Genomic DNA, 23760 nt, shown 5'->3' on the forward strand with positions numbered 1-23760 from the left:
AATCATCAGGTCTATTGCAGGGACTGGCTCCCTCTCGCTCATTTCTGGCCCCTTCATTTATCTTTCCTAAAATTCAGGCGTGGCCAAGTCACTAATTTTCTACAAAACCTTTGCTGGCTCCACTTTGCCTCCAGAATAAGTCCAGATTCCCCTGCCTGGCATTCTAGGACACTTCTGTACTCTGACTTAAACCTACCTGCCCATGCCCACAGCTCCTGCTTCGCAGTGTTCACCTAACGATCCCATCCTCTAGTCTGCCCCCAGGACAGATTCCCCAGCTTCCTTTATTCTGCTGCCCCGAGGCCTGGACTGTTTTTATCTGGTTTTCCATGTGGAAAAATTTTCCCATCCTCCCAGGCCTAACTCAAAAGCCTTCTCCCTAAAGCCTCCCACCTTCACATTCTGTGTTGTTCTGCATCTCTAGCAGTGATTATCCACAAATCAACACATTACCTCCTGCTTCCCATTATTGTCACGTCTGTTTCTCCGAGTAACTTGTAAGCTCCCTGAGGACAGACACCGGTTTTTGGCACCCCGCACAGTACAGGTGCTAAATAAACGTTTGTGAAACCCCACGCTCCCTTCCCGGTGGCATGCCGTCTGCAGGACACTTTGCTCTCCTGGCGGCACCAGCACCGCCTCTGGATGCGGATGTAAAGAGGATGCGTGTCCACTGCCCAAGCGGTCCCTGATCTCGCGTCTCCTCCGCCGGCCGGATGCTTATTTAGTAAGAGTGCTCGCCCAGTCAAGAAGAGGACCCGAGACCCCCTTTGGACGTATTTGATCTGAAAGCCACTCAGTGTCAGCTTCAGACACGTGTTCCCAGGCTTCCTCTATACTTGGGGCTGGCGTTTCTCCCGACTCGCCCGGCAAGCAGAGGGTGCTTTGCCCCCAGGCCAGGACCCACGGGCGCCCGCACCTGCACCCACTGGACGCCGCCAGCCGCGTCTTAAAGCTCTCAGCCCCTCTCCCCTCCCCCCTTCCTGTCTGGAGCCGTTTTTATTCAGCCCATTCCTGAGGAAGAAGACAAAAGTCATTTGGGCGCCCCCTCGCTCGCTCGTTCCTCGTGGAAGGGTGACGCTCTGGCGATTCCCGAGCTCGCGTTTGGGAACTGAATCTGCGCGGAGGACGGCGCACCAGTTGCGTTTCTGGCGCGGCTCGGAATTTTGCTCGGCCCCTTGGAGACACGGAAGGTTCGCACATTCTTGACCATCCCTGGCGGCCGCCCAGCCCGGAACCGGGGCTCCGCTCGCCATTGGCCAGCCGCCGGCGTGACGCGAGGGGGCGGGGCCTAATCAGCTGTTTGCGGGATGCCCGGAGCGGGCGTATTTTGGAAACAATACCGCGCGGTGCGGAGTGGCCTCCTCCCGCGCCCACCCGCCCGCCGCGGCTGCCGCCCCTGCCCGCGCCCCCCGCGCCCCGCAGCAGCCCGGAGGGCGCCGGGCGCCCGGGAGCCGCGCGGAGCTGGATCGCGCCTCCGCGGCGAAGCGGGGAGAGGAGTCGCGCTGTGCGTGGGGGCCCGGGGAGGGTTGGATTGCGGGTATCTGGGGTGACCATGCAGGACTGGGGCGCTGGGAGCTGTGGAAACGGGGTGCAGAACCCACATCGAGGGGCATTGCTCCCCGAGGCAACTTGGGGTCGTAGCATTGGAGAGGTCCCGGGAGTTGGGTCCAGGTGGGCAAGGGAGCCTGCCGCGCGCTGCCGAGCCGACCTCGGCGCCGGAGAACAGCCCGGTCTCCGGATCTCACTTTGGGGCAGGGCAGGAAGTTGTGGGGCGTCCTGCCTGCCTCCCCGCGGAGTCTGAAGGCCCCTCTCCCTAACAGCAGGGCTTTCCTCTCCTTCCCGATCGCGTCTGGGCGCCAAGCCCCCGAGAGCTCGTCACGCTGGACCCTGGCGCGGAGCCCTGGCACCACGACTCGGAGGCCGACACTCTCCCCTGGAGTCACCCAGGTCTGCTGTGAGTGAGTGTGTGTGTGTGTGTGTGTGTGTGTGTGTGTGTGGTGTGAGTGTGTGCGTGCGCGCGCGTCCCCAGAGTTTAGCCCGTGTCCAGGTTCAGAGTGCCTTCTCCTGGGAGGAGGAGTCTAAGTTGAGCATCCCTGTTAGAGCACGTAGGGACTGGGATGGCTACGGGCGGGCTTCAGTTCAGTATCCCTCGCTAGGAGTAAAGCCTTCCCTAGCGGTGCTCTCAGGAAGTGCCCCTCCTCTCATTTGGGCATCACCTCTTCAGGTCTGGGGACGGGGAGGAGAGGTTCTCTTACTGTATCCTAGTTTATACTTGACCTTGCCCAGCACCCCTCCGAGGCTCCCACCTGCAGTTCCTGTTGAGAGTAAAGAGGGTACCCTGGCTGGCAGAGCCACACCCTCTGGCTGTACCTACCCCCCACTGCCCAGTCCGAGAAAGGGTTGAACTTTGGGGCTTTGCTGGAAGGGGGAGGGGGAGGTGAGGTGACGGGCTTCAAAGGAAGAAACAAGACAATGAGTGCTGGTTGTGGTTGCCTTTGGGGGCCCCTTCTGAGGTTGGGGTTGCCGGCTTGCTGAGAGGAGGCTGAGGGACTGGAGGGGAGCCCCTGCCAGTTGACTGGCAGGACAGCCTTTGGTCTTTTCAGCAGGAAACTTTGTTTCCTGGCGCTGATAAGCTGGTGTTCTACCCCCTTCCCTACCTTCCCCCCTCCTTCCCCCCCCCCTTCCCCCCCCCCCCCCCCGCCCCCGCCACCTTTGGGAAACAATATTCAAAGAATAATCCAAGTGGCCATCTCCTCACTCTCCAGGGAAGAGGGCAGGGATAGGACCACAGCTTCAGGACTAGGTGGGGTGGAGGGACAGAGAGACAGACGGCTTGAGTTTGGGAAAGCCAGGACTTCTGAATTTAACTGCGATTTCTTAAGTATTTTACCAACCCACAGACCATTTGGCTTGTTCTTCAAAGGCAAGAGACTGGGAAGCAGAATTCCCAGGGGATCTCTAATTGAGTCTGGCAGTGACAAACATTGTCTCTCTGTATCCTTAACTATTCAGGTGGTTTTTGCTTCTAGCTGCTCCAGTGGGGTTCCTAGTGAGTGTGGAGGGGGCTGGGTTGGGAACTCAGGATGCTGGTTGGCTCCGAGGTCAGACTTCCAAGAGTCATCAGTCAGGCGGAGCAAGAGGAACTTCTTTATTACCAAGAAACTCATATCAACAACCTGAGTATTTTGGCAGTGAGTGAGGTCACAGAGAAAGGGCAGAATTTCACTTCCTCCTGCGAGGCAGATCGTACCAATCTAAGGTTCAGCGCTGGCAGGAGTGGTAGGCTGTGGGAAGAGGTTTGAAATCAGGGAGACTAGTGAGGAGGCTGAGCCGGAGGAGGTCGGCTACTTTGCTGGATGTTGGACCCACCCTCCAGGCCAAGCTGTGGTGGGCAGACAGCTCTACTGTGCCGAGAGGGCAGCTGCAGTGACTAACTCGGGTCTCTCTTCCCTTTCTCTCCCAGGACACGCTCTTACCACACCAGGGAGCCTGTTTGTTGTGTTGAGCAAGCTGGGGGTGGAGACTGGAATAGATGGGCAGATGGGCAGGGCCTAGCAGGTTTGGAGGGAACCTGGCTCTCCTAGGATTGCTGGCTGGCTTTTGTTTTTACTGCTGAGCCTGGGGCTCAGTAGAGACTTGGTGGTTGGTTACTCCTCAGGGCAGTGAGGGAGAGAGGAGAGAGAGAGAGAATGAGTGTTGTGAGCACTATGTGTCCCGTCAGTCACGGCACCCTTCTGCTCTCTCACAGAGGCTAGTCTCGCTGACATTTCCCCAGGTACCCTGAGTGCTTAAAGCAGCTGATCACACCCCTGCTGTTGCTCAGAGTTGGGAGCAGACTTCATGACTGTGACCAGCTGGGTCTGAAGAAGAGACTGAGGGGAGGGTGGTCGTGGGTGAGCTCAGGAAGAAGTATGGAGAGTCCCTGAACAGTGAGGTGAGGCAGTCCACCTTTGGGGACAGGTGTCACCCTTGGCAGCACTATATCACCGGGGTTATCAGTCATCAGAACCTGGCCCCACTTCCACTGATAAGAGGAGAGATAAGGAGGGGCGGGGGAGGACCCCTTCTAGGACTCCCACTGCAGGGTTGGCCTGGAAGGGATAGCATCCTGGATGCCTCATTACACCCAACAGGGGAGATGGATCCACCGCAGTGTGTGGAGGAGCTGGAGGATGATGTGTTTCAGCCAGAGGATGAGCTGGGGACCCAGCCTGGGAGCTTGCCCTCCGCTGACCTGTTTGCCCAGAGCCAGCTGGATTGCCCCCTCAGCCGCCTGCAGCTCTTCCCTCTCACCCACTGCTGTGGCCCTGGGCTTCGACCCATCAGCCAGGAAGACAAGGCCACCCAGACCCTCAGTCCAGCCTCCCCGAGCCAGGGTGTCATGCTGCCTTGTGGGGTGACCGAGGAACCCCAGCGACTCTTTTATGGTGAGTGCTCTTAGCCTCAGGACTCCTCCCATAGAGACGTGGGGAAAAGAGGGGACTTTCCCTCCCCGAACCTGCCTGTCGCTATTTCCTTCCCCAAACCAAGCAGCAGGGGCCATCGATTTCCTCGCCTCTCACCTGCTGCCTTTCTGCTTGTCGTTGCTCCTTACCTGTGCTCCTCCTCGGGCGCCAGGAAGGACAGATTGCCCTGCCGTTATTTCTGCTCTGTCATCCATCTCTGGAGGGGTCTTTGGGCCCATGGTGTCTCCTTGGGTTGGAGAGGGTACCTGAGCCTCAGCTTTTACATCCTGTGGCCAGTAAAGGGGTGCAGCCTTTTGTGTGCTGGCAGTGATGCACCTTCCGTAACTGACATTGCTCCGGAGAAGGTTGGGGGAATCTGTGACTGGCCATTGACACTGGAGGGGAAAACCCAGCTGGTTCTGGGACAGAAGGTTCCTGAAGGCAGAAGGTGGCCCCCCACTTGTCACTTGGGACTTTCTGGGCTTGGAAGGGGAACTGGAAAAAAGAGGTTGAGACTGCCTAGGCTCCATGCCAGCAGAGGGGCTTTTTCCAAGGTTCAATAGGACAAGACCCCTTCATTTGTGGGCTTACATGGTTTGTTTTATGAGCTGGGGGCCCTCCTCTGGCAAAAAAAAAAAAAAAAAAAAAGCCGGGTTAGACGCACAGTCTGCTTTCCACTTTTAGCACAACAGCGTATGGAGAGGGGGAAAGTTCAGAGGCTATCTTGCGGAGTCTGATGGACAGACTGGGGAGATGCTGCAGTTATTCCCAGACGGTGCCGGCCCATAGGGTGATTCCTGCACCGCAGTTCTGGCGGGAAGAGGGACAGGAGGGAGGAGGCAGGCGGGTGCCCCTAGTGGCAGCTCGGTTGCCAGCACTTGGTAAGTACGGAGCACTATCTGGAGGAACTGGGCTGTTCTGTGGGTCTGAGTTTTCTCTCACTAGTTTTTATACCACTGCCCAGAGCTTTAGGAACTGAGACCAGCCTCCCTCCGCTGCACTAATAAACGAAGACACGTTTTGGTTTTCTCTTTCTCTGTCCCTTGCTTTGCTCCACCCAGGAACTCTGGAGAGCTGCCTCCAGTGCTTTTCCAGAGAAGAGCTCCAACCTGCTACTACATGAATAATAAATTATGGTCAAGCATAGCTTGGTAAATAAGGACAGAAGGTTGGCAAGTTCACCCATACGTGTTACTTTTGCCACGGCACTGCCGACGAATGTAAACCCGAGGGGCGGGCTGGGACCTTTCCCTTCTGTCCTCCCGGCACCAACTTTTATATACTTGCTCGTGAGTCAGGTTGTCCGAATTTGGCAGACTGCCCTGATAAGGCCTCAACCCCAGGTCTCTGCCAGGAGCGTTAGGCATGGGGAGGAAGGGACGGCTGTGCAGAATGCTGAGACATGGGCCCTCTGTCCTTGCAGGCAATGCTGGCTACCGGCTCCCTCTCCCCGCCAGTTTCCCTGCAGGCTTGCCCCTTGGTGAGCAGCCCCCCGAGGGACAGTGGCAGCACCACCGAGCCGAGATCCAGATCGCCAGGAAGCTTCAGAGTATTGCAGACCAGTTTCATCGGCTTCAAATGCAGCAAGTAGGCACGGGTCCTTGGGGTGGGGGTGGGGGAGGGGGGATGAGGTTTAAGTCTGCCGGGAGGGTGGGTAGGGGGCTGGCTGGGGCCTGCCTCTGCAGCTTTGTCTTGCTAGATCTGAAGAACACGGTCCCAGAGTTCTGGCCTTGACTAATGTGATCCCTGAGGACCGGAAGGGCCCTCCTGGAGGAGTATGCCCGCCCTCACCTCTGAGCTCCAAGTTGGTTATCTGCCCACTTTCAGCTCAGGCTCCACAAGGTGGTTTGTTGGGAGATGCCACGATCCCTCCTTCCTGGAAAACGGGAAGGCTTTTTGCAGCCGTGCTTGACACACCGTGTCTTCTTGAGGCCAGGGTTGAGAGATTGTCCCGTGCGGCCCTCAGGGGAAGATGTTCAGGGTGCTGCAGGGGACCCGGGCAGTTGGGGGTGTCTGGCTGAGGTGCAATGGGAACCTAATAACCAAGGCCGAGGGATGGGCCGAGCGGGGGAAAGTGGTGGAACCGGTTGTAACCTGACACTTTCCAGCTGGGGAGGCTGCTCCTCATTGTCTGTGTCTGGGAACCGGGGCCTGGGACTCTGGAGAGCGTGCCTCGGGGAGTCTCTCCAGACCGGCGGCCGGCGCTCGGCCTGGTGCTTGGCCGGCAGCCTGGCACCAGCACCGCCAGGGCGGGGCATCCCGTGTCAGTGGAGCATGTGGCAGAGTCCGTCAACAAAGGCGGCGGCTGGCAGGCTTGTGCTGAAGGAGCCCTTGTGCCACGGGCTGTAGGCTGCCCGGCTCGGCAGCCCTGTCTGGGCGGCCCCCAGGCACTTAACCCTTCCGCTCTGGGCTGACTCTCTGGAGGGCTGCCAAGGCAGGGAGAGGGCTGCGGCTGATCTGGGCTAGGATGCCCGTCGCGTGAAGCAGAGGCAGGCCGCCTGGAAGTGAACACGTTCCCCCCTTTTGGGACAGTGTTCCTGGCCCGAAGGATAAATATGTGTGTGTGTGTGTGTGTGTGTGTGTGTGTATTTGTCTGGAAATCGGGAAAATAAATAGCATCGAGATTGGGCAAGGCCCTGAGGTTAGATGGGTCACGCCAGGTGGCCCGAGGAGAGCTATTGATGGTAGCAGGTTTGACTCAAGGACCAAGCCGTTGCCAGCACCAGGTGGGGAGAGAAATGGACGTTGGGTCTCCTGAGATCAGGCCATCACGAGTTAAATATGGTCAGTGCCTTCTGCCAAGGAGTTCGGAGGGGAATTTGGGTCTAGAACTGGCCCTGGTGGGCTCTCCTCGTCCCTCAGAGACCAGGAGGGGAGGGTGGCCCTGTGCTTAGATAATAAGGCAGCTTGGCCTCCTCTTCTGGCCCCAAACTCGTTTCTAGTCTGCCCTTTGATTTTTCTGTGGAAACTTGGCTTAGCGTCTCCCCTTCAGTCCATGTGCGGACTCACTCTGATTCTTGCTTTCTTTCTCTTGGCCTCCTTCCTGCCCATTCACTCTAGCCTGGCTGTACGGTACATGGTTGAGTCCAGCTCCCAGTGTCGGGTCCTGGGGCTGGAGCTGATGGATGACACGGTGGCTCTGGGTCTCCTAGACTCGTCTAAAGTACTGTTTGGAAGGCAGCTTTTTCATTTCCAACAGACCTGGTCTCTCTCGGCAGGTGTTTCCCGGAAAGTCCCCTCCCCTGGGAGCTCCTGGAGGCCTGGGGCAGGCTGGGAGGATAGGACTAGCCCACTGCCCAGCCCCCTTTCTTCCTGACTCAGTCCTGAACAGGAGGAGGGCGGCCCTTATCTCAGGGCCTGTCCCTGCTCTGCTGCTTGGCATCATTTCCCCCAGCCAGGGGCTGCCTCTGTGAGGATGCCGTCCTCCCAGCAGAGCCACCCAGCCGAGGTAGGAGGAAGGATAGAGCAGGAGGACTAACTGTAAGAAGGTGTTCCCTGTGCAGCACCTCACCCTGTACCGGCTCCTGAGCTCTCTGCCCCTCATCCGCCTGCCAGCTACCTGTTTCTGTCTGTGTCCACAGGCTGGCTGCCGAAGCCTTTCTAGCCCAGAGCTGGTTTTCCTAAATTTTCCATTACAAAGACACTCTGTGGAGTCCTCTTGCTTTTCACCCCCTCCTCCCCACTAACCCTGCTCACGGGGAGCGGGGAGTGGGGGAAGGGAGAGTTCGCTCATCCTGGGGGAAGGGCTAGGGTGATTGCACACATAGCATCTTTTAGCGCCTAGTTTTAAGGAGTTAGTCATTTTCTGAACTTCATTATTGCATAACTACCGTCTAATATGTCATATCTACAAAGTACTGTTGACACGCTTGCATTCTTACCCTTTATCTCCTTTCCCTATTTCCTTCCCTCATCTTTACAGGCAGGCAGACCGAGGCCCTAGGGAGGAAGGGGTTTAGGATTAAGTCTGTACGCTTTGAGTATAAAGTCAGTAAGCCCAGGTTTGAACACCAGTTTTGCCACCTACTAGCCATTGGGAAGTCACTTGACCTTGCCAAGCCTATTTCCTTGTCTATAAATTTGAACTAATACCACGGAATTTTACTTTGAAGGTTAAGTGAGTTAACACCTGTGGAAACTCCAGGCACATCAGTAGGCATTCTTTTTTTTTCTTTTTTTTTAATATATTTTATTGATTTTACACAGAGAGGAATTGAGAGGAACAGAGAGTTAGAAACGTCGATGAGAGAGAAACATCGACCAGCTGCCTTTTGCACACCCCCCACTGGGGATGTGCCCGCAACCAAGACACATGCCCCCGACTGGAATTGAACCCGGGACCTTTCAGTCTGCAAGCCAACGCTCTATCCACTGAGCCAAACCGGTCCTGGCTCAGTAGGCATTCTTTAATGGTTGTTTACTTCTGTCTCTGCCATCCCAATCAGCCCTCTACATTTCCCACCCCGCCCATCACCTGCTCCCTGCGCTCCCCTCTGCCAGTCTTGTCCGGAGAAATCAGTGTCCACACTGTTCAGCTTCGGGCTTTGGCCTCGAACACTCTCCTCTGTGAGTGGTGGTAGTTCCCGTCATTGTAGGCTGAGTGTGGAGAGCCACGAAAGATAACCCAAGAGGTAAGAAGAAGTTGAAGGGGCCTGGCCATCATCTTTCTCCTTGGATCTGGGATGGTCTCACGGAGCCAGACAGTGGCCATTAACCCCTGAGTCCTGAAGGCACTGAGCTCTGATTTTTGTCCCTGGTTTGAACCTCAGTTATTCTTTTTCTGTATAGGGTAGGATCTTCTCCCTAGGAGATGTGAAGCCAAGGGCGGGGGCATGCTGATGGGAAGCATGTTGATGGCAATATGGCAAACTGAGTGCATCCACGTGGCCCCAGACTGAAGAGGTTGCAGATCCTCCCGGGTCAGTTTGTGCTGGCCATGTTTCCCAAAGAGCATGCAGGTCTAGCCTGGTTACTCAAGTGATCAGTTCAGGTGGCTCCTCTGGACCAACCAGCAAGGAATTGGAGGCAGATCAGTGTCAGCGAGGGTCTTCAAAGCTGTAAGAGATTGGGAGGCAGAGTGGACGGAGGTAAAAGCCTTTCCAAACCTGGCCACATACTCTGCCTTCCTCTTTGTCCTTCTGTTATCTGACCGGCTACGGACTGTTGACAATGGCCTGCCTTGACCCAGGCTCTGAGTGTGCCCTGGTCCTTCCGTGTCCGTCCAGCTCCCACAGGGAAGTGGAGGTGCGGGTTTGCTTCCTCCCTGAGCTCATGGCTGCTCTGCCACCGTGTCCTCCTGCGTGGGCCTGAGAATGGACAGCGGGAGCTAGTGTCCCCTCCCCTTGAGAAAGTCTCCTGTCCCAGTGGCACCATCTTTAAATTTGTGGTGATATTTTGGGGCAAAGTTAAGAAGCCAAGAATCCTCCAAAAACGTAGCTAGTAGCTACTGTAGACTGTCGAGTAAAGCTGAAGGAGGGTTGGAATTTTTCATGTTGGAAATGACTTTTTCACTTGGACAAGGAGGATAGCTCCATTCAGAACAGTCAAATTTGGAAATTCCCTGAATAGTAATTAGACCCTCTGGAAAATGAAATCTGAGGAAAAAATTCAGCCACTCATTTGAAATCATCTTTAATTGCCTTACTATCACAGAAAGGATCCTGGACTTCAGAGGCAGATCGCGGTTGTAAGACATATCACTAGTAAGGAATGGAGAGTTTAACACTTTTGGAAATGTGTGAAAAGATGATTTTAAGGTTCCGCTTGGACTCGCCCTTGTGGTTCTTGGGGAGCTCTTTGGGCAGTTGTACCCAGGGTGGTGTTTGCTCGGTGTATTAACCAGCAGCTTCTCTGCCAGCAGCCTGGATCCTTTGTTCAGGGAGCCCCTGACTGCTTCCTGACCCTTTGGGATGCTCTCCTAGTTAGCGAGTGGTTTTCTGGAACTCAGACTGTGGCTAGTGAGGTTGTTCAGGCTTTAGATGGGACAGCACTGGGCAGAAGCTCCAGAGATTTGCCTCAAAGTGAGAAGGGCCCCAACGGAGCCAGCCCCTGACCCAGGATCGGGAGATCCACCTAGGAAGAGTGAGGCTGAGGGAGGGGCCGTGGAAAGCTCCGTGCGTGAGAGCCAGGGCAAGGGCTCGGGGGCCCTGTGTTTGCTCTGTGGCTGGCTCTGTTTATATCGCTCGCTATATTTAGCTTATGAGTCATCAGCGTGGCTGACTAGAGGCCGAGTTCCCCACACGACTCTGCACCTGACTACTCTCTTTTCTAGGAGAAGGGCCTTGCAGTTCCGGACAATTCCTTCCCTCCCCGCCAAGGCAAGCCGTGGAGAAGGGACGTGGCTTTTGTTGTGTGTGTTTTTCTTGGAGGAGGGGGGTGCTGACGGAGGGGGTGGCGGGAGGCACTAAAAAAGGAAAAGAAAAACGTCTAGTTTGCCTTTTGATCCACATCTGGCCACCAAGAGGGCATGTTCCAGGAGCAGGATGAGAACAGTCACTGGTATGGTGAGGAGGAGGGTTGGCCAGCTTCCGTGCTCAGGTGGCGACAAGAAGAGCCAGTTGCAAAGGCCCCAGGTCGGGAGTCAGAACCTTGGGGTTCCCTCTCCACAGCCTTGTAGATCACCACAAACCTGCCCCCTCCTCCATCCCGTCTCCCTTGCCTTTGGCCCTTTGGAGCTCTTGAGAGGTTGCCTGATAGCTGGGTGGAGCTGTTCTCAGACTGAGGGAAGCTGAAGCACAGAGCCCTCCCGGAGGGGAGCAAGGCAAGGGCCTCGGCAGTCCTTTCTGGGGAGATGGGGGTGGCACCCAGCCTGTCCCTCATCCACAGCCCCCAGTGGCTGAAGGTAGTGTCCTCCAGTTGCATTAGAGGAAACTCTCCTGCCTTTGACTGGGAGCCTGCTGGCTCCAGGCTGCCCTTCGCCATGGCGGTGGCCTGTGGCTTCAGTGTCCTGTTAGCACTGCTAGTTGAGCTGAGGAAGCTCTTGGCAGGGAGAATTGTTTTTAAAAAAAAATAATTTTAAATTGATTTTCAGAGAGAGCAAAAAAGAGAGAGAAAAAACACGTGAGAGCAAAACCAATTCACTACCTCCTTCACACCCCCTACCAGGGATCAAACCTGCAACCCAGGCATGTGCCCTGACTGGGAGTCCCACTGGCAACCTTTCTGTGCTCAACAACTGAGCAACAGCGGCCACAGCAGCGAGAAGAATTTTCACTTTCCCCATTTTGCCATTCCCCTGGTCTTTCTTGAGTATCTGGGCCAGAAGCATTTTGGGACAGTGGGCCCACTGGGGGTTCAGAATCCCTGGCTCTGTCCCTGGCCCCACGGCCTGCCTCCGGGTGAGAAGTCACGGTTTTCCCCAGGACTCGGTCAGTCTGTTCAGAAGACAGTGCTCCCAGACGGGCCCGCTGAGCAGAGCGTGTTGAGGGAAGAAGCCAGCGAAGTGGCCCAGGTGCCCCTGGTGCTCGCCAGGAGAGGTGAGCTTGCTCAGTGCAGCCACCAGGCCCCCTGCTTGACACAGCCTTTTCTCTTAGGATCACCACAGCCACCTTATACATCTGGACCCCATTGTGCCTGTCTGATAGGCAAGTGAGACGCAGAGACCCGAGATAAAGCGCCCAGGTTCCGCCGTGCGTGGCTGGGCTGGCAGCCGGGGCTTTTCCCGCACCCACCCCTGCTCCTCATCAGCACAGGCTGGAAAGTGGGAGCACCCTGCCCTGCCTCCTCTCACCTCAGTGTGGCTTCTTGCTTTTCTTCGGTTGTAAAATAATTGGCATTGCTCATCTCTGTATCCTTCATAACCCTCAGCTCAGTGGGGTGCTTGATTGTTCAAATATCTTCCCTGCTTCTTGCGAGTGGAATTTTCCTCAAGTCTCCCTGATCTCCATTCCTGGTTCTCAGCAGCAAGCCTCTTTCCTTCGGCCCGCTGGGCTAGGGTCAGGTGGGGGAAGGGAAAAGGTAGGGAAATGTCACTTTATAGAGAGTGTGTCTCTCCAGAAAGTAGAGTATGTAGAGATCTGCATTTTAAAGAAACAGCATGGTTTCAGAGCATGATCTGAAGTTATAACTTCAGACCAGTTTGAGCTTTATTTCTGTTTGATCTTCAGCTAGCTCTGCCTCCAAAAGGTTTACTTTTTCTGGTCCACAGCATCCTTACTAAATAGTTAATGATCTGGAAACAATGTCTTTAAACATACTAGGGGAGCAGTCCAGTTGTGATTTGCTTTGAAAAGTTAATACTATTTCCATAATGTGAATAAACACACGGTAATATTCTAGTGCCAAGGACACGACTCTGGAATCAGAAGTCAGGGTTTGAATAACCCACTATCTCAACTCATTTGCTTGGGTTAACTTTTCTAAGCCTTTGCTTCCCGGTCTGTGATAACATCTGCCCTTCCTACATCCCAGATCTTTGTGAGGAGCAAACGGGAAGATCAAGCACTCTGTTCCAAGTATGAGATGTAATAAATTGCTATCTCGGTTGGTAACTTTGCAGGGTCCTTTTAAAGCAGGGCCACCGCGTAGCAGTCTGACTCTTTCCTCTGGTCCCCTGGAGGGGAGTGAGCTCTCCTGGAGCATCTGGAACGCTGGTGACAGCCCCGGCCCCCCTCCCACGGGTGCAAATTGGATCCGAGGGGAGAGGTGGAGGGAGATTTTTATCTGGGGAGGGCAGGGGACACTCTTTGTGCGTAGAGCAGAGGCCACGTGGGATGAAACAGAGTTTGATTTGTGTAATCCAACCATGTCAGACACCACAGATAGCTCTTAAAAAAAAAAAGCCTTTTACTGGTTGGGCCTCTCCCCAGGCCAGAGGCTGATCCTATCACATCTAGTACATCTCTAGACCTGGCCAGACATCAGTTGTTCCTGGCCTCAGACAAGTGGGTTATCTTGCAAGGCTGACTTTTCTGTAGTCAGTCCAGTGGATACTTGCTGAATACCTACTGTAGATCTCTACCTGTTCCCCGTTATACAGGATAAATGCCCGTTTAGTCACAGTGCCCGGCACACCTTCAACCCTGGGCCACCTCTGGAGAGGGGACTGAGTTAGACAAACCTCAGGCCTCTAATGCCTGGTTGTACTCTCTTACCTGAAGACAATATCATTACCCACCATGTTTGAACCCCTTCCCTTGGGCATTCACCTCTACTCTTTCCCTCCATGCCTTGGTCCTACGGTCTAGACTGAGTTTGAATACTTCCAGTGTAAGCTTGAATTGCCTCCAGCTTGCCATGCCCTGTAGCCCAACCCTTTCGCCCTGAGGGCACCTGACTATAAATTCTGGAACATACTTCTTTTGTTGTTGTTGTTAATCTTCACCCGAGGATATTTTTCCATTGATTTTTGGAGAGAATGGAGGGGGAGAGACAGAGAGAGAAACATTGATGTGAGAGAGACACATGGATTGGTTGCCTCCTGCACAGGGATTGAGCCTGTTAACCTAGGTAGTGCCCTTGACTGGAATTGAACCCAGGACCCTTCAGTCCATGGGAAGTCTGTCCTCTGAGCCAAATATTCTGAGAGGTGCTCAGGCTGAGTCTGGGAGCCTGGGCCTTGCTTGCTCTGGGGTTTGCACTCACTAATCTGAGTTTAATGTGCTGGCTGCTGTGCCAAGAACCCGCAGGCCCTAGGCCAAGCACCCTCTTTCCTGGTTCCCTCTTCCTTCTCCCCTTCTCCCCCACCTCCCCTCCTGGAAGGACCCAGGCTCTCTGGCGTTCTGGCGTCTTTGTGTACTTCATCCTGTTGGGCCAATGCTCATTTCCTTCCTCCTCCCTGTTTCTCTCCCTGGCCTCCCTTCAAGTCCTTTTTCTTTCCTTTCTCGTCAGGCCCCTTTGTTTAAATTAAAAAAAATATATATATTTATTGTTGCTCCTCAAAATCAGAGCATTCTTTGATTCTCTTGGTGTGAGGCAGCTTGTTTTCCTCTCAGAAAAGGGCCCTGTGAGGCTGCAACTGCGGCAGGAGAAAGCCAAGCGGAGTGTGTGTGGCATCTGCTCATGCCCAGAGAGAGGGCTGCCGGGGCCTCGAGCAGGTTCCCGGCGGCTCTCGCTGGCCTCACGGCTGCCGCCGCCACCGATGTTCCTCTGTGCGGGGCAGCCTATGCTCCGGCCTGCCCGGACCCTCCGCCGAGCGCACTGGATTCAGTGGTTGGAGCTCTGAGTTGTAATCCTGAAGGTAATTGTGGATGACAAACTCCGAATCACCGAACCTGAGGGCTGGAAAGCACCTCAGTGGTTTCCAAATGCCGGTCTGTGGCCTGGCGGCTGAAGAACCACCTGGGCAGGATTTACCCCTGAGCTGGCCAAGGCATTACCCCGGTGGGAAGAGGTTGAAAGAGCGTGAAGGAAACGCCAGGTCATGAAGTGTTTTCTTCCAGGCTGTAGAATCATGGACGGTTTTATTTGCTCTTCTCTTTTTTTCTTGTGTGTTCCCGTTTTCTACAGTTAACAGGTAATTCCGTTTATGACTACAATATACAATACATGTTAACTTCTGATTTTTAAAACTATCACTCAGGGAGCTTGTTTAATAGACAAATTCCTAGGGCTCTTCCCTGGAGATTCCTACCCAATCGGTCTGGGTGAGGCCCGGGGACTCTGTATGTACCACCGCACCTCAGTGGATTCTGGGTGCCTCTGGCCTGGGAAAAGCATGCATCTATAAGAAAGTGAGGACTCACAGACAGGCTGGTGGGAGACCCCAGCCTACACCCAGGTCCTCTCACTCCTGGACCAAAGCCTTCCTTGCCAGTTCGTGAGCCCTGAGATCTTCACAGGCCGAGGCACAGAACCTCGGTCCCTCCTGAAGGTGGGCCTGCGTGCCCACCAGTGCCTGGGCCGGCCTGTGCTTCCCAGAAGACCTCAGCCTGCCCATCTGACAGCCCTCTCCGGCCACAGCTGTTCCTGGGTCCTCCAGTCTCCCCAGTGATGGGAGTGAGGCTGCTGGCCTTGCCTTATTCCCAGAGACTCAAGGCAGCAGGTGGCCTCTATTAGAGGATTGAGGGAGAAACTGAGGCATACAGAAATGGTATTGGACCAGGTCCCAAATCATGGAATTGTGATCTCCCATCCCTGGCTTAATTGCTGGTTGGAGACGATTTAGAGAAGGGAGAATAGAGGGTTAATTTGGTATACAGAAAGGTGTATATGGTGGTACTTGCAGCACAGTGACAATGGGTAAAGATACAGCTCCAGGGTCAGATAGTCTGGACTCAGTCCAATCCCTGACACGTACTAGTTACGTGGCAAGTTCCCTAACTCTTTCAATGATCTCCTCTGTGAAATGGGGATGACAACACTCACCTATCTCATCGGGTTGTCGAGAGGACCAAAGGAGTTAATGTATGTGTCATTTGTCTCAAAGTCACCCGGGGATGTAGTTATAGGTTCAGGCTCTGATTTAGTAGATCTAAATTTCTGAGCTCCCAGATGATGCCAAAGCTGCTGGCGTGTGGACCACACTCGGAGAGAAGAGATGTGAAACACTCACAACAGAGCCTTGCCCACGCAGTGTTACTATTATTGTTGTTATCATGGCCGTTGTTGCTACTTGGCCTTTTCAAACAGGCACCTGAGGAGACTGGGCATTCCAGCAGACTGGCCTCTCCAGGGACCGGCCTTTCCTGGAATCTCCTCCTGTTCCAGGACGTGCCCTTTGCACCTGTCCTGGGCGGCAGCTGGGGAGGGAGGGAGGGAGGGTGTTCGGCCCAGCTGCCGCAGGTCTGCGTCTTCAGGTTTGCAGCTGAGTCCATTTTCACGCTGTTTTACTGTAACCAGATTTCGCTAAGCCGGGTGTGTTTCCTCTTTTTACTCATCTTTGTTTACACAACGCGAGGAAGCTATCAGTCTCCCCAGCCGCTGCCGGGCCTCCTCCGTGGCACAGCCCGGCTTTCCTGCCCCTCCCTGCAGTGGCGGTGCCTCCACGTTGTTTCCAGTCCTCCTTCTGCAGGGGAGAGAGCACTCTTGCCGCAGGCACGGGGCATTCTGTTCTGGGCTGGCAGGGCCCTGAGGCCAGCCTGGGCTGACACCTCGCCTCTCTTCCCTCAGTGGCCTAAGGCAGAGCGACAGGGAACCCGGCAGCCTGCCTGCTTTCCCCAGGCCCGAGGTACCTGGGAAGCTCTGGAAGAACTGGACTCACTTTCCAGTTCTGCTACTGACTTAGCCTGTACTCTTCCTGTCTGGGGAGTCGTCTCCTGGTGGTGGCCAGGGCTCTCTTTCCCTCTCCCTTTCTGTGTGGTTAAAGACAGTCCAAGAGCCCTAGCTGGTTTGGCTCAGTGGATAGAGCATTGGCCTATGGGCTGAAGGGTCCAGGGTTCGATTCCGGTCAAGGGCATATGCCTGGGTTGCTAGCTCAGTCCCCAGTGGGGGGCTTTTAGGAGGCAGCCAATCAATGATTCTCTCTCAATAATGTTTCTGTCTCTCTTTCCCTCTCCCTTTCTCTCTGAAATAAATAAAAAAATATATATATTTTTAAAAAGCCCAAGAGAGGGCTCCAGCTCCCCTGGCCCTTGCTGCTGCAGCAATACAAGTCCAGCCTGTGCTGGTTTCTTCCTGCATACTAGGTTTTTATTCCCCTGTCCACGGAGAACCCTGTGGAGAGGGCCCCAGCCCAGTCCTGCCCTGGCAGACAAAGAGAGAACAAAGACCGCCTCTTCCAGCACCCCTCAGGCCCCTTCTGGCCCCGGGGAAATGTACCTGTGTGGGTGGGGCACCGGCCACAATCCTGTGAGCCACTGACCCCTGACCTTTGCCCCCAGCTTCCCTGCCTGACAGTAGGACCTGGGATAACCTCCAGAGGGTAGTGTGCATTCTTTGTTTTTGTTTTGTTTTCAAGTATGTTCTTGCTTAACGTTTAATTGGCTCCAGTCAGTAGGAAAGCGCTCCAAGAGGGGTTATTTATGGCTTACTGTCAAGAGCAGCTATAAAAAGGGCAGTGCTGAGCTGGAGATGCTGGGAAGGGAGAGAGGGCAGGCGCTCAAGTGTGTGTGTGTGTGTGTGTGTGTGTGTGTGTGTGTCTGTCTGTGTGCGTGTTTGCACTGGATGAAATCAGATTTTTGCTGCCTCAGCAGTGTGGTTTAAATTGAAGATTAACCCTTTGACCTTCACAGTGTCAAATCACTTGCAGATGGAGGCTCTCCCCCTTTTCCCCCTTGTTCTCTGTGTTACTTTGGAGTGGGGGGAGGGAGGGGGCACTTCTCTTTCTTTCTGAAGAAAGTTTGTTGTTCATGCAGCTGAGGTTTGAGGGGCTCGGGAGCCAATCTGATTAAAAGCAGCACTTGGCTAAACTCTGGAAAATCCTGCAAGCAGGGGAGAGAGTTTAATCCTCTTGTGCACAGTGCGGAATGAGCCTGGCCTTTTCTTTTTAATGTTAAAAACTGCAATTGTTTTTGGAGGACTCCGCTATCTCGCCACTTCTCTGGTCTCCCTCCTCCCCCCCACTTCGCTGCGCTGATAGGATTAAAGTGCCGCCCCAGACGTGTTGATCTAAACTTTTATTGGAAATGATAAGAAGTCATCTAAGGCTGCGTTTAGGAGTCACATTGATTTCCCCCCCCCCTTTTCAGCACCAGCAGAACCGAAATCGCATGTGGTGGCAGTTCCTCCTCTTCCTCCATAACCTCGCCCTGAACGGAGACCAGAACAGGAACGGGGCAGGTCCCAGGTGAGGCTGGGCTGCCCTCTTCGAAGGGGGCGCCACCAGAAGGACTTCGGCGAGGACTGGCACTGTGTCTTGTGAAGTCGTTTCTGTTGTTGTTCTTACCTTAAAATGTTATCGCTGTGTGTAAATAAGACATACCCAAGCGGGACCTGCTTCCCTGCTCAGGACCGCGACCAGGAATGGGGGCCTTTGTCAAACACTGTTGAAGTGAAGGCGGATGAGTCTCTGATGGCGGGTCCCCCCCGAGGGCTCTGACCAGCAGGTTCTTCAGCTGCGGTTGTTGAAGAAGGTGACCAGGGAGTGATGTTCTCTGGCCAGAGGACTGTCGTTCGGCCACGGGAACTCAGTTAAACCACAGGACGCTGGATCACACTCCTGCTCCCACCGATCCTGTCAGCCTTCCGCCATGGATGGAGCCGAGATCCGGACAGTCACACCGCTCAACGCCACCCGGGCCTTGGTCAGGGGCTTTCCAGCTGGGCACGGCCACCTCGCTAGGCCGCTCAGCCTATGTCTGCGCTCTCCTATGGCCCAGCCAGTGCCCACTCCAAGGGCTCAGGGATCCTTGCCCAGCCCCTGTCATCTCCAGCAGACCTCAGGGAGGGTTGGGTTTCTCCAAGGACCCCTCACACATGCCTCAAAATGAACCAAACTTCCGTGTAGGCCTCAAACCTGACTCGGTCCCACTGGGAGGCCCCAGGATTGATCCTGAGGTACAGAACCACTGCCACCTCTGGCTTCCTAGAACTGGCTGCGTGTCAGCCATGGATGAGCCAAATAGCCAATCACCGTGCTGCCACCAGCAGCTTGTGCCTTTGTGGGCTCTTCTTTCCAAAGACCCAGCAACAGACTGCACTCGGCCCCCAGATCAGCACTGTAGGCTGTGAAGGGGCAGCATTGCAGTGGGACGGGAACTGTGGCCGTCTCACCTGTCAGAGTCAGCCCGAGAGGAACCCAGACCACTTGGTTTCCTTGGGAACAACATACCTCCTCCTCCTTATTCCCATCCCTTTTCCACACCTGGTATGAAAGGTAGAAGGAAGAAGCCAGCACAGTGACTTTGCTGGCTGACGTGTGTCTTTTCGGGCAATGGACAACGGTTAGCGTGCGGAACCGTCAAAGCTGGGTCCACTGTTTCCCGTCTTCCTTCAGCTCCCAGCGAGGCCAGCAGGGCGTGCTCTGGGACGCAGCGGGATCGCAGCTGCCTCCGAACTTCCCTCTTCTCCCTGCGCGGCGCTAATGGAGAGAATTTGAAGCAGCCAGCCTGCCGCCTCTGACAAGACAGAGAATTTGGCCAACAGAACCTGTTAACAGATACCTAGACATGAAATGGCCGTGCGTGCCTATGGAGGGAAAGATAACATTGGTGCTAACCAGGGAAGCAAGGCCCAAAGAAAAGACTGCTTTCCTGGGCAGAGAAGACCCCGGGGCTACGCCGGGAAATTGGAGAGTCCAGAGGAGGCTCTCACACCTGAACGAGCCAAGGCTCCTCCAGTTCTGCAGAGAGGAGGTCTCAGGACTGCTGAAGGAAGCCGTGATCACCTGTGTGGACGGTGGGCAGGTTGTTCACCTGCAGAGGAAGGGAATAAACTGAAGTCGAGCTCCCGCTCTGCTCGCCGCGTTGTGTGCCCCAGGGCGGGGCTGTGTCTTCCAGAAGAAGCTGGTGCCTTTGCGTGAAGGTGCCTGTGGGCTCATAGTGACCCTGAGGAGAAGGACCTCAAACTGTGCAAATGCCTTCGTTTTGTTCTACTTAGATGTCCTGGAGGTATTACCTTTCCTTGGCCAGAATTCTATTCTCAGGGTGTGTACCATGGTTTGTCTGCTAAGAAGGTGGGTTCTCACTGACAAGGAGGAACCCAGGGAACAGGCGTGAGACTGGCTCTGGGACACGATGGCCGTCGTGCTGAGGGCCTGGTGCTTTCCCCTCTCCCGGACCCCGGCCATGGCCGGCAGCGGCTGGTGTAGATGCTGGAGTGGAACACACGAGAAAACCACGAATATTTCTACCAGCCATTTTTTAACTCTTGGCAGACTTTTCACCTGAGCTGAGTGAGAGAGCAAAGAAATGGTCTGGACTTTGGTGCTGAGGCAAAGCCATCCACTTCAGGGACCCTGCCCGGCCCAGGAGGGCCCGTGCTGAGAACTGAGCCCAGCATTTGGCAAGCCCATCGGAACATGGGCCAGGGGGAAGATGGTCCGGCCGCACTATCTCCACCCGTGAAGCCAAAGCAAGCCAGGGCAACACTCAAGACCTCCTTCCTTTCCCACCCCCCAGAAAACCCCGGGGGTAACTCCCAGAATAGCCCTAGGAGAGAGGTTCCTCCTGGCTGGCTGTTTTCACTTGGCCCAGTGATCGAGGTCCCACCCCTTCCCCCTCTGCCTGGTGAGCTGGTCTGAACATTCCTAAGTCCAGCCTCAGGAGACATGTTCCTCCCCCTGGGCCTCTCTCCCACCCCCTCCCTCCACCCCCACCCCCAGAGGCTGGGCTGTCTCCCGTGCGGGGGTGGAGAATCCCATTGAGAGGGCGGGGGAGTCTGACCTGGGTCCTGACCTGTAACCAGCTGAAGACTTGTGGAGCTTTTGTGGTTTGCTGATGGATGGGGGTGGGAGCGGGACTGGAAACCGCCCTCCTGGTTGCAGAGATGCCCTGGAGGAGGGGAAGCCTGCTAGTCAGGGTCTAAACGGCCCTTCCAATTCAGAACCCCAGAGGAGGGGTTTCTGGAAGCCTACAGACAGAAGTGGGGAGACAATCCCGCCAGGCCAGACCTCTGACTTGCCCAAAGTCTGGGCTGCGGAAGAGCTGACCGCCTCCTGCTCCATCTGAGGCAGGAGGAAAAGATCACCTCCCAGTGACCTCCCTGCCCCCGGGGGAGTGGGCCTGTTCTCAGAGCTGGTGTGGTGGGGTTCGAGTGCTCAGAGGGCCCGGCCGACTTGTCTCACTGTCTCCTGCAGCCAGGCCCCGTCCCAGGATGGCTCCTGCCTGGTCCTGGCAGGGAGGGGCTGATTGGGTGGCCCATCCAGGTCCTCCATCTGCCTGGCGTCATCTGGGAAGGAGACCGGGGGCCACTTGACTGTCCTCGTCAGCAAGGAGCACACTGTCTGTGAAAGCTTGCCTGTGGCGGGGACTTGCTGAAGAGGGAGTGGGGGGGGGGGAGGGGTGGAGAGCAGCAGAAGCCGGCAGACTTAAACCGCACTGCCCTTGGGGCTTCGGGGAACCAGTGCTGCAGCCCAGGCTGGAGGAGGCCTAGGGCCCCTCTTGTGTAGCAGGCCAGCCTGGCCAGACTTGCCCGAGAAAGGGGTTCACCTATCAGCCTGCGATGCCTCCCGGGAACACTGGGCAGTGGGCAGGCATGCCAGGGCTGGTGAGGACTTCGAGCCTCGAGGGAGTGAATGGCAGAGAAAGCCCAGCCCTTCCAGAGATGCACCAGCCTCGACGCTGACGGGGCTCGGAGCCCGTGCAGGTCCCAGGCTCACACGGCTCCTCCCTGCGCAGTGGGCGGGGCCTCTCCCTGCTGGGGGAGCATTGCTGGGTCCCCAGGGGAGACCCGCTGAGAATGTAGCATTTTGTTCACCCCAGATTAGCTGCCCTGGGTTCTAGGCACTCTGCCTCTGGGAGAGAGACGGGGAAAGAGGGAGGGGACTGGGGACCCGTTGTTTTTTAACCTGTACAGTGTATTTGACTTTCTGTTCTTCGAGCGTGAGTGCGTGTGTGTGTGTGTGTGTGTGTGTGTGTGTCTTCCCTCCATCAATTGGTACAGTTTTTAATAAAAACCATTTAAAGCAAAACCGGTCTGTTCCAAGGTGTGGTAAAAATGCAGCGGGATCCGCTAGAGAATCTGAGATTCCTAACGTGTGTCCCAGCTGCACCCCTGAGCTGTCCCTGAGGCTCCGGCCCCTCGGGGCTTTCCTTCCCCCGTTGGATTGCAGAAGAGCCTTCTGCCCACACAGGGAGCAGCACAGCAGAGGCGCCATGGGCTGGAAGACATGGGCTTTGGGTCCAGATCTAGATCTGAATCCCGTTCTGGCCTCCATCGGCTGCATGATCCTAGGCAAGTGAAGTCACCGCCCTGAGCCTTCGGTTCTTCCCGTGTAGGACACGGCCGTGCCTGCCTTGCAGGATCGAAGGGAATGTGTGCAAAGACTTGTCCCCACACCTCCATTCCCCAACCCCTGTCAAGCCAGGCTTCCGTTCTCTTTTATCAAAGGAGCATCTCAGGAGGTAGGCTCCTGGTAGGGGGGCTTCCTGGCCTGCGTTTCTTTGTGGATTAACAATGTGTCTGATTCAAGAGGGTAATTTAAAGCTCTTGACAGAGTTCTGAAAATCCTCGGGGAAAACCACCCCTGGTCCTGTCAGCGGCGAGCCGGGAGCCAAAGGGCCGAAGCACCTTGCCAGCGCCGGGCCGGTGACTTAGGAAGCTGCCGGCTCTCTGAGGACCAGCCGTGGACTCCAGTTCCTCCCCCACAGACAGCGGGAGTTTGAGGTGACATTGAACCGTCCGGTCGAACCTCTTCCTTTTATGGTTGAGTAAACTGAGGCCCAGAAAGGGGCTGCAGTTTTCTGCGGGGCTCTTTAAATAGCTGAGTCAGTCTGAGGGGGGGCCTGCCCCATCCATCTGGGTTTCCACTTGGAAATTGCAGTGCTCTTGCCCAGATCTGCGGGGAAGCCAAAACTTGTCTATTTTTAATGCCAAATAGCTGCCTCTTCTCCTGTAAAACATGGCACTTCTAACCACTCTATATTTGGACGGAGAGGTTTATTTTTACTGGAGTGTGGTAGGAGTGCGGCCTGGTGCCACGTCCGGATGTTATTCTACATTTCACGTGCTGGGTTGTAGTTGAGCCCATTAGCAGCTCCTATGAGCTACACAGGGAATTAGTAGGTGATTGGTGATGTACTGTCTTTCTTTCAAGTCATCTGCTCCTACTTTGGGTACGGCTGCATTCAATTGCCTCGGCTGGAAACCTGAGAGCTCACCCTGTCCCACCCTGCCCCTCCCTTTCTCTCTCTCTCAACCCTTCCCAGGAAGTCCAGAGAGAAGTTAAAGGTGCAGCTGCCCCGGTTTGAACCCCGGCTCTGCTGCTCACCTGCTGAATGGCATCGGGCAGGTCACATAGCCTTTCTGTGCCTCGGTTTCCTTATCTGTAAAATGGGATGACAATAGTAACTGTCTAAAGTCGTTGTGAGCATTAAATATGTGAATACGTGTCAGGTGCTTAGAATAATGCTTGGTACATATTAAGTTGTCAATAAATGTTAGCTGGGCCCTGACCAGATACTTCAGTTGGTTAGAGCATCGCCCCCATATGCCAAGGTTGCAGGTAGGATCCTCAGAGCACTTGTAAGAACCAAGTAATAAATGCACGAATACAAGGCGTAAGTGGAACAACAAACCAATGTTTCTCTTTCCCACTCTCCCTTATTCTCTCTAAAAATCAATAATAGAATAAAGGCCCCTGCCTCCACTCCCACTCTGCCTCCTCTTAAATAATGTTAGCTGATAATAGTATTACTTTTATTATCATTATTTGTAGGCACCCAATCAATACGCTCTGACCAGTATTGATTTCAGAGAGGAATGGAGAGAAAGAGAAACATCAATGATGAGTAAGAATCACTGATCGGCTGCCTCCTGCACACCCCAATTGGGGATT

General features: G+C 55.1%; 1 protein-coding gene across 5 annotated transcripts; it reads left to right on the forward strand.

Annotated features, from left to right (window-relative positions):
* Positions 1-1317: 1317 nt before the first annotated feature.
* On the forward strand, positions 1318-21906 carry BMF (Bcl2 modifying factor). 5 transcript variants are annotated; one of them, XM_084905168.1, is made up of 5 exons: positions 1318-1507; positions 1824-1957; positions 4137-4430; positions 5872-6035; positions 18014-21905. In XM_084905168.1, the coding sequence occupies exons 3-5, from the start codon at positions 4142-4144 to the stop codon at positions 18113-18115; spliced, it is 555 nt and encodes a 184-aa protein (XP_084761294.1). In that variant the 5' UTR covers positions 1318-1507; positions 1824-1957; positions 4137-4141; the 3' UTR covers positions 18116-21905. The 5 variants fall into 5 exon arrangements, with proteins under 5 accessions (XP_084761294.1, XP_084761295.1, XP_084761296.1 ...); XM_084905169.1 differs by having other exon boundaries at positions 1827-1957; XM_084905170.1 differs by having other exon boundaries at positions 1319-1507; positions 1824-1950.
* Positions 21907-23760: the final 1854 nt, after the last annotated feature.

The sequence above is a fragment of the Pipistrellus hanaki genome, assembly GCF_964339955.1.
Source record: "Pipistrellus hanaki genome assembly, chromosome: 1".
NCBI classification, from domain to species: Eukaryota; Metazoa; Chordata; class Mammalia; order Chiroptera; family Vespertilionidae; genus Pipistrellus; species Pipistrellus hanaki.